The sequence below is a fragment of the Muscardinus avellanarius genome, assembly GCF_963383645.1.
Source record: "Muscardinus avellanarius genome assembly, chromosome: 7".
Classification (NCBI taxonomy): Eukaryota; Metazoa; Chordata; class Mammalia; order Rodentia; family Gliridae; genus Muscardinus; species Muscardinus avellanarius.
Genome location: NC_137793.1, coordinates 3,096,536 through 3,105,984, shown reverse-complemented (window position 1 = coordinate 3,105,984; position 9,449 = coordinate 3,096,536). Strand labels below are relative to the sequence as shown.

Genomic DNA, 9,449 nt, shown 5'->3' with positions numbered 1-9,449 from the left:
AAAAAAAAATAGGACTGTAGGTATAACTCAGGTAGAATGTGTCTGGGTTCGATCCCCAGTGCCCCCCCACACACACACACAGTGTGGGTAAGAAGCTGGGCACGGTGGTGCACACCTGTAATCCTAGTACTTGGGAGGCCGAGACAGGAGGATCACAAGTTTGAGGACAGCCTCAGCAAGTGGTAAGACTCTCATCAACATAGCAAGACTTCATTTCAAAATAAAATAGGACTGGGAGGTGTAGCTTGGAGGTAGAATAAGACCCCTGGGTTCCATCCCCAGCGCCAAAATAAGTAAATATTCAGAAAAAGTTTTGTTCAAAGAACACCAGACATAACCTGAAGGAACTCCTAATGACCAGAGATGGAACCACTTGAGAAACAAAGACAGAATGTAACCCGCACAGTACAACCCGCAGCGTGTAACCCGCACAGTACAACCCGCAGCGTGTAACCCGTAGAATATAAAGTGTAGAGTGTAACTCCGAGTATGACTCAGCGTATAAAGCGTAGAGTATAACCCACGGGGGAACATAAGCGTCTGTGAGCAGGAATTAAGTGTGTAGTACTTAACCAAATGGACAGACAGCCTTTCTGTATAGAACCACAATTAGTAAGTATGGAGAAGAAAGCGCATAGAAGAGGAGAGGAGGACGCGGGCGTGGTGGCCACATCTGTCATCCCGGTGCTTGGGAGGCTGCGACAGGAGGACCGCAGGCTGGAAGGCAGCCTCAGCTACTTAGGGAGGCCACGACGCGGTCCCCACGACGCGGCCTCCGGGGGTGCTCTCTCCTGGCGCGGGCTCAGTGCAGTTGCTGGGCCCGCACATCGTGGTTCGCAGACAGCCTCAGCTACTTAGACCCTCACAACTCAGTGCCCCTGGGCTCCATCCCCCAGGGCAGAAGAAGAAGAGGAGGAGGTGGAGGAAGAAGAAGAAAGGTCCCATCTTTTTTTTTTCTTTATTTTTTTTTTCCAGTACTGGGGATGGAACCCAAGGGTATTCTACCTCCGACCGACACCCCCAGCCCTATTTTTTATTCTTTATTTTGAAGCCGGTTCTCACTGAGTTGCAAAGGGCCTCACTAAGTAGCTGAGGCTGTTGGTGAACTGTGATCCTCCTGTCTCAGCCTCCCAAATGCTGGGGTGACCAGCGTGCGCCCCACACCCGGCTAGTTGGAAGCCGAGAGCAAGCCCTGCTAGACACGGAATCTGCTGTGCCTTATCTTGGACTTCTAAGCCCACAGAACTGTGACGCCTGCTTTCCTCCCTCCTCCTCTCTCCCTCTCTCTCTCTCCTCCATTGCCCTCTCTCCTTCCCTCCCTTCCTGGCATTTTATCTCTGGGCTCTGCCTCCAGCCCTTGTATTTTTTACTTGGAAACAACATCTTCCTAAGTTATTGCTGAAGCTGGCCTCAAAACTGCAATCCTCCTGCCTCAGCCTCCCAAATACTGAGATGATAGCCCTGTGTAACCTCACCTGATTTAAAAATTTTTTTTTTGGTGCTGGGGTTGGAACCCAGGGGGTCTGTCTCTGAGCTACATCCCCAGCCTTATTTATTTTTTTTATTTTGAAACAGTATCTCACTAGGTTGCTAGGGGTCTCACTAGGTTGCTGAGGGTGGTCTGGAAGTCGAGCTCCTCCTGTCACAGCCTCCCAAGTACTGGGATTGCAGGCATGTGCCACTATGCTCAGCCAGTAATCCTGTTTTTTTTTTTTTTTTAATGAAGAGTACTGACATTGAAGGATGCTCTCCATATATTTTTCAATGAGAAAAAGACAATAGAAATTATATATTATTCTAGATTTGTAACAAAACGTGAAGGTATACAACAGAAGCGTCTGCAGTACTGACTCAGTCCTGGTCAAAGGCTGCGCCGTTAGTGCTGTGTCTTAACTCTGCCAGCCAGGGGTGGTAGGCGCTCCTGTCATCCCAGAACCTGGGAGGCCGAGACAGGAGGACTGCAGGTTTGCGGCCAGCCTCTGCAGTTTAGCAAGGTGCAGCTCAGAGGAGAGGGCCCCGGGTTCCATCCCCATGCACCCCACTCCCCACACACGAAGGCCTGGGATGCGGCCCAGGGGCGCGGGCGTGTCTAGCGTGCTTGATGGCCTGGGTTTAAGTCTCAGCACCACAACACTCTGGGGGGAGGAAGGAAAGACCATGTAAAGACTGTGTATGGAGAGAAACACAGAAAACAACTGCCAGTAAGGTTCTTAGATTGCTAGAAGGAGAAAGCCTATCAAAGCAACAGAGCCTGGTACAGCCTGTGCCAGTGGGGGTACAGACTCTCCCCTGAAATACACAAAATAAAATAGAGCCGGTGTGGTGGGCGCGCTTGTCATCCCAGCATTCAGGAGGCTGAGACAGGAGGGTCGCGGTTCGCAGACAGCCCCAGCTACTTAGTGAGGCCCTCTGCAACTCAGTGAGACCCTGTTTCAAAATAAAGAATAAAAAACAGGGCAGGGTGTGTAGCTCAGAGATAGAATGCCCCTGGGTTCCATCCTTAGTACTGTAAAAATAGATAAAATATCAAAGTGTGTGTGTGTGTGTGTGTGTGTGTGTGTGTGTGTGGTGCTGGGGACTGAACCCAGGAGCCTTCTAGCCCCAGGCTACACTCCCAGTCTCACTAAGTTACTGAGAGTCTAAGTAGCTGAGGCTATCTATCCTCAAACCTGCAATCGTCCTGTCTCAGCCTCCCAAGTACTGGGATTGCAGGCACACATATGCTGAATTTTTTCTTTTCTTTCTCTTTTTTCTTTCTTTCTTCTTTCCTTTTTCTTTTTATGCTACTAGGGATTGAACTCAGGGGAAACCTACCTCCAAGCTACATGCCAGCCCTTTTTTTTTTTTTTTAATTTGGAAACAGGGTCTCTTAAACCAGCGAGGCTGGCTTCGAACCTGCGCGATCCTCCTGTCTCCCCCTCCCAAGCGGGGATTACAAGCGTGCGCCACGCCCGCATGCCAGCCTTTTTTATTTTATTATTTGGAAACAAAGTCTCACTAAATTGCTAAGGTAGGCTGCACACGCTTGTAATCCCAGCATTCGGGAGGCTGAGACAGGAGGATCACGGTTACTGGACAGCCTCAGCTACTTAGTGAGGCCCTCCGCAACTTAGACCCTGTTTCAGAATAAGAAAAAAACTAGGGCTGGGGTGAAGCTCAGAGGTAAAATGACCCTGGGTTCCATCCCCAGTACTGAAAAAAAAAATTCCTTGCAAGTGTGTGTGTGTGTGTGTGTGTGTGTGTTACTGAGGACTGAACTCGGGCATTCTACCTCTGAGCTCTATCCCCAGTATCCCCAGTCCAATTTTATTCTTTTCTTCTGAAACAGGATCTCACTAAGTATTTGAGGCTGGCAGGGAACCTGGGATCCTCCTGCCTCTGCCTCCCAAACACCAGGATTGCAAGTGTACATCACCATGCCCAGCTAAATGTAACTTTTCTAAAAGTAAAATTCGTGTGTGTGTGTGTGTGTGTGTGTGTGTGTGTGTGTGTGTGTGTGTGTTACTGAGGGTGGAACCCAGGGGCTTTTCTACCTCCGGGCTATACTCCCAGACCTATTTTATTTTATTTTATTTTATTTTTTTGGTGGTACTGGGGGTGGAACCCAGAGACTTTCTACCTCTGGGCTATGCTCCCAGACCTATTTTATATTTTATTTGGAAACAGAGTCTCACTAAGTTGCTTGAGAGCCTCACTGAGGCTGGCTTCAAACCTGCGCGATCCTCCTGTCTCAGCCTCCCAAGCGCGGGGATTACAAGCGTGCGCCACCACGCCCAGCAACCTATTTTATACTTTATTTGGAAACAGGGTCTCACTAAGTTGCTGAGAGCCTCACTCAGTAGCTGAGGCTGGCTTTGAACCTGCACGATCCTCCCGTCTCAGCTTCCCAAGCGCTGGGATTACAAGCGTGCACCACCACACCCGGCGCCCTGTTCTTAATTTTGAAACAGAATCTCACTAAATTCCCGAAACTGGCCTTGAACTTGCAAACTTCTTGTCTCAGCCTCCCAAATCCTGGGTTTACAGGCATGTGCCACCATACCCAGGCAGCAAGGGGGCGCCAGGCAGTGGCCGGCGCACACCATCCTGGCCGCCCTCTGGCTTCACCTCCGCCCCCTCGCGGGTCGCGCTTCCCGGAGGGGCCCCTGGGCGCGGGGGAAGCCGGCCGACCCGCTATCGGCCCCATCTCCCGTTACATAAGGTGAGTCCCTATCTCCCGGGCCATCGCCCCAGCCGCCTTCTCCCACGCGCGGCCAAGCCTGCCCACCGCTCTGCGGGCCTGCTGCCGCTGGGAGGGCAGGGGACACTGAGTCACCCGTGCCCGGGCGGGGGACTTACACAGCCGGGTGTTTCCCGCTCCCTCCCCTCTTCGCGGGACCCCATGGGAGATGCCCCCTGCCCCGTGCTACAGAGGGGAAACAGGCCCGGAGGAGTGAAGCCGCCAGGCAGGCACCCTAGCCACTGGGGTCCACCAGGAGCAGGCAGGCTGCTCCAGTGCGTTTGGACCACCAAACTCTGGGTACTTTGGGTGTGGACTGAAGGCTGGGATTCTGTTCCCAGGGGGAAGAGAGGTTCACCAGGCCAAGAGCTGCAGGCACCAGGGCTCCGGCTTCCCTGCAGACCGTGGTCTTGAGCCCCCAGGGCAGACTCAGAGGGGCCTGGGAGAGGAAGTGGGCAAGACAGGGTTCTCAGACTCAGCACTCAGCGGGCCCAAGCTGTGGCCTCTGCTGGGGGTGCGGGAAGGGCCAGGAAGAGCAGGAGAGAGCTACCTGGCAGCGTCCCTGCAGGGGGGGGCTGCCGCAGGGGTCGCCCTCCACAGCACCCATTCTGCAGAGGGCCGAGGAAGGCAGGTCCCGGGGCTGAGACTGCCACCCGGCTCAGCGAAGGTGTCCCAGCAAGGTGGCCCTGACCAAAGGTCCCCACGGGCCCAGTGTCCAGGCTGCGGTCCCCGGAGTTATCATCAGCGCTAACATCAAAGATGAAAAGCCCCAAGAGGCCCCTGAATGTGGCCGTCTCTTTCTGAAGACCTGGAAGCTCGAACTTGTCAGATCCTCCCCGAGGTGGAGCCCAGGAGGAGTCATGTGGCCTGAAGACCTGGACTTCAGTCTCTTTGGTCTCGTCTGAATTTTGTATCTAGATCAAGCATTACTTTGGGAATTTGAGAGATTCATTCATCGGGGGAAGAAAATCAAATCAAACTCCCAGTTCCCAGGGTGGGTAGACAGGTGCCAGTCCCAGGCCAGCTAGACGCCCCAGCGCCTGGCGCGGGCTTGGGCGGGCTGTCTGCATGCACCAGCGGTCAGCGGGTCCATTGCAGGCAAGCTGGCCTCATGGGGCCGAGCGGCCCTGGGGCCTCCCGCCGACCCCCGGAACGAACCATCCCCATCTCGAGACCGCAGCAGCGCCTTCTCAACAAATCCACTTGAAATCAAGCTCTTTCCTTCAGACAATGCTGGGTTTTCCACAAAGTAAAATCAAGATGAGTAAAGATGTGGTTTGTAGATAGTGCCCTTCGCAGGGGGACCAGGACGTGAGGCGTCACCGCTTGGGCCTATAAAAGCTGCTGCCCGAGGCGCAGGCCACAAAGCCGCTGGGCTGACAACTCGCCACCGGCCCCTCCACCGTCCGTCAGTCCTGGGCCGGCTCCGGGCTCATGGCGCTCTGGTTGACGCTGCTTCTCACCCTCGCCTGCCTCGGTGGCCTGGGCGCCCCGGGCCCGGTGCCTCCCTCCACGGCCCTCAGGGAGCTCATCGAGGAGCTGGTGAACATCACGCAGGACCAGAAGGTGCGTGCTGCCGCCCACCCTCTCAGGGAGAGGCAGGGAGCGGCGGCCTGGACGCCTGGGGGCTTGGAAGACACCCCTCGGCCCGGGGGCCAGGACCACCAAGAAGAAGAAGGGACCAGGCTGGGGAGCAGCGACCTGGATGGACCTCTGAAAGAGGCTCTCAGGCCCCCAGGCCCCGCTCCCCTGGCCTGGCCCTACGCCAGCCCCAGCTCAGCCATTCCCAACAGAAGAAAACAGGAAAGGGTTAGGACCCTCCTGGGAGCGCTTGGCACTGCCAGCCGGGCTTCAAGCAGTGGAGCAAGCACAGGACGATCCACCGTCCAGGGGGCTCCTCCCCTCGAGGGGACCAGCCGGCCAGCGCCGGGTGCATCCCGTTTCGCCAAGGTTCGGTGAGGTTACCTGACAGGGGCCAGGTTCACACCTGCTCCTGGTGCAGTGACCCTGCGGAAAACTCAGGGCCTGCTCTACCCGGCGGCACCGCCTTCCTCTTATCTGTGGTGGTCAACGGCAGGCCGGGCGCCCCTCAGCCAGGCCCCCTTTAACCAGGGCACGCCCCTCACCAGGTGTGTTATTCAGTTTTTCTCAGTTCCAGGCCCCTATGTGATGGCCCCCAACTGCAGGCAGAGCAGGCTCTGACTCAGGCACGCCAGGGCGGCAGGCCTGGGTCTGTGCTGCACCGGGTCATGGGCCCTGGCGCGCTGGGTCTGTGCTGCACCGGGTCGTGGGCCTGGCGCGCTAAGCTTGCGGTGCTTCTGCTCCCTCAGGCCCCCCTCTGCAATGGCTCCATGGTGTGGAAAGTCAATCTGACGGCCGACGTGGTAAGGACCCTGGCCGCTGCCACCAGGGGCAGGTGGCTGCGGTGCTCCAGGAGAGGCCCTCCCTCCCTCCTCCCCGGCCCTTCCCCACCCTCTTCCTGGCCACGCACTGAGGGGCCTCCTCCCTACAGTACTGCGCCGCCCTGGAGTCCCTCGTCAACGTGTCTAGCTGCAGCGCCATCCGGAAGACCCAGAGGATGCTGAGCGGGCTCTGCCCACACAAGGCCTCGCCCGGGGTAAGCCCACCCCTCCCCCTCAGCCCCCGGGACCCCAGGGCAGCGAGGCTGCACAGCTGAGCTGTGTCCACCCAGGGGCCGGCCGCTGTCTTTGGGATTTACAGGAGCCAGGCTAGAGGGCCCCAGTCTCCCAGCTGAGCCTTGAGTATGGGTACCGCCAGCACCCACCTCATGGGGACTTTTTTGAGGCTTCAAGGAGACTGTCTGGAAAGCCCCTGGGGTGCTGGCGTCCCGCCTGCCCGCGCGCCCGGCTCACAGGTGGCTTCTTTGTCTTGGGGCAGAACTCCACCTTGCCCGTCCCGGACACCAAGATCGAGGTGGGCGAGTTCGTGAAGGACCTGCGTGGACGTTTGAAGCGCAACTTTCGCGCTGGAAAGTTCAACTGAGACGCGGGCAGGGCTTGTGGAGATGGGGCCCCGTTATTTATGTGTCAGATCCGTTTTTCTCTCCGATTTCAGATATTTCTTGGGACGTGGGCAAAGGGGAGGGAGGGATACGATCCTCTTTCCTTAGACCCCAGCCTGTGGCCCCTGCCCGGGTGCCCGGGGCTTGGCCTGTTCCCCTGCCCAGGGCTCTGAGCCTGGGGAGCGGGGTGGAGGACACCGCCATCCACTCCTCCCCTAGAGCACACTGTAGCCCCAGTCTGGCTTCACACAGACACAGCGGAGGCCCAGTGGCTCAGGCACTTTTCTTCCTGGTTTTATTTATTTTGTGTGTTATTTAAACGCGTGTTTGTCGGTGTTGGGGTGGGAGACTGTTGCTGCCCGAGGGCCCCGGGCTTGGGGCCCAGCATAAAGCAGCGTGTGGGGGTCCCTGGTAACAAGTACCGTGCATACAATTCTGCTACCTCATGGGGGCTGGAGAGGGGGCCAGAGCAGCGCTCCTGTCTGCCAGCCAGCAGCCAGACCTCAGCCAAGGAGTAATTTATTATTTTGTTCTTGTATTTAATGTTAAGTATTAAATATGTTAGCAAAGAATTAATACTACATGGCGATGCGGCTTTGCAAGGCCGAGGGTGGTGCGTGTGTGGACTGGGGGGGACAGAGGGGTCACTGAACGAGCTGTACGTGGACTGTCAGCCTGGAAACCACAAATAAAGATGTGACAGACCTGACTGCTTTGCTGCTTATTTTGGTCTTGGGGGCGCTTGTCTGTGGTTTCAGAACACTGAGGAGCTCTGCGGGAGGCGGGTGGTGTGGGAGGCGGGACTGAGGGGCCAGGCCCAGCATCCCTCTTCGTCCAGAGGCCAAGATTTTAAGACCAGAAGGATATTTATGGAAAAGTAATAATTTTTTGTTTTTTAAATGGAAGCTGGGCATGTTGGCACACACCTGTAATTCCAGTACTGGGGAGGCTGACATAGGAGGAGTGCAGGTTCATGGCCAGTCTCAGCAACTAGTGAAAATCTCATCAACCTAGCGAGACCCTTTTGCAAAATAAAAATAAAAGCCAGGTGTGGTGGCACATGCTTGTAACCCCAGTACTCAGGAGGCTGAGACAGGAGGGTTGCAGGTTCATGGCCAGCCTCAGCTACTTAGTGAGGCCCTCTGCAATGTAGTGAGGACCTTATTTCAAAATAAAGATTAAAAATAGGGCTAGGGATATAGCTCGGAGGTAGAATGCCCCTGGGTTCAACCCCAATACCACAATAAATAAGTAAATAAATAAATAAATAAACAAACAAATAAATATAAAAACCAGGAGTGGTGGCACATGCTTGTAATCCCAGTGCTTGGGAGGCTGAGACAGGAGGATCACGCAGATTGGAAGCCAGCCTCAGCTACTGAGTGAGGCTCTCAGCAACTTAGTGAGACCCTGTTTCCAAATAAAATACAAAATAGGTCTGGGAGTATAGCCCGGAGGTAGAAAGCCTCTGGGTTCCACCCCCAGCGCCACACACAAAAATAATTAATAATAATAATAATAATAATAATAATAATAAAGATGGAGGGTGTAGCTCAAGAGGTAGAATGCCCCTGAATTCAACACTCTCCATTACTTAAATAAATAAATGATGGCTGGGATGTAGCTCAGAGGTGGAATGCCCCTGGGTTCAACACTCTCCATTACTTAAATAAATAAATAAATGATGGTTGGCATGTAGCTCAGAGGTGGAATGCCCCTGGGTTCAATCCCTTCTGCCATAATAAACACATCCACAAACAAACAAATAAATAAGAAATTAAAAAAGGAACGTAGCTATCAATTTCCTAGGAGCACATCATGTCTATGCAGGTGTGTGTGAGCAGGTACCTGACCCAGGGACATTCTTCCACTGAGCTACAATCCCAACCCTTCTCATTTTTAATTCTTTCTTTCTTTATTTATTTAGCAGTTCTGGGGATGGAATCCAGGGGCATTTGACCTTCGAGCTACACCCCCTGCCCTATTTTTTATTCTTTACTTTGAAACAGGGTCTCACTAAGTTTCGAAGGGCTTCACTAAGTAGCTGAGGCCGTCCGCGAACCACGATCCTCCAGCCTCAGCCTCCCAAATGCTGGGATGACAAGCGTGCGCCACCACGCCCGGCTTCACTTTTTATTTTGAAGCAGGGTCTTAGTAAGTTGCTTTGGCTGGCCTCCAGCCTGCAATCCTTCTACCTCAGCCTCCCAA

General features: G+C 54.6%; 1 protein-coding gene across 1 annotated transcript; it reads left to right on the top strand.

Annotated features, from left to right (window-relative positions):
* Positions 1–5,653: 5,653 nt before the first annotated feature.
* Positions 5,654–7,222, top strand: IL13 (interleukin 13; the record flags this gene model as incomplete). The annotated part of the gene is made up of 4 exons (XM_080699359.1): positions 5,654–5,785; positions 6,550–6,603; positions 6,732–6,836; positions 7,118–7,222. The coding sequence occupies 4 exons, from the start codon at positions 5,654–5,656 to the stop codon at positions 7,220–7,222; spliced, it is 396 nt and encodes a 131-aa protein (XP_080555485.1).
* Positions 7,223–9,449: the final 2,227 nt, after the last annotated feature.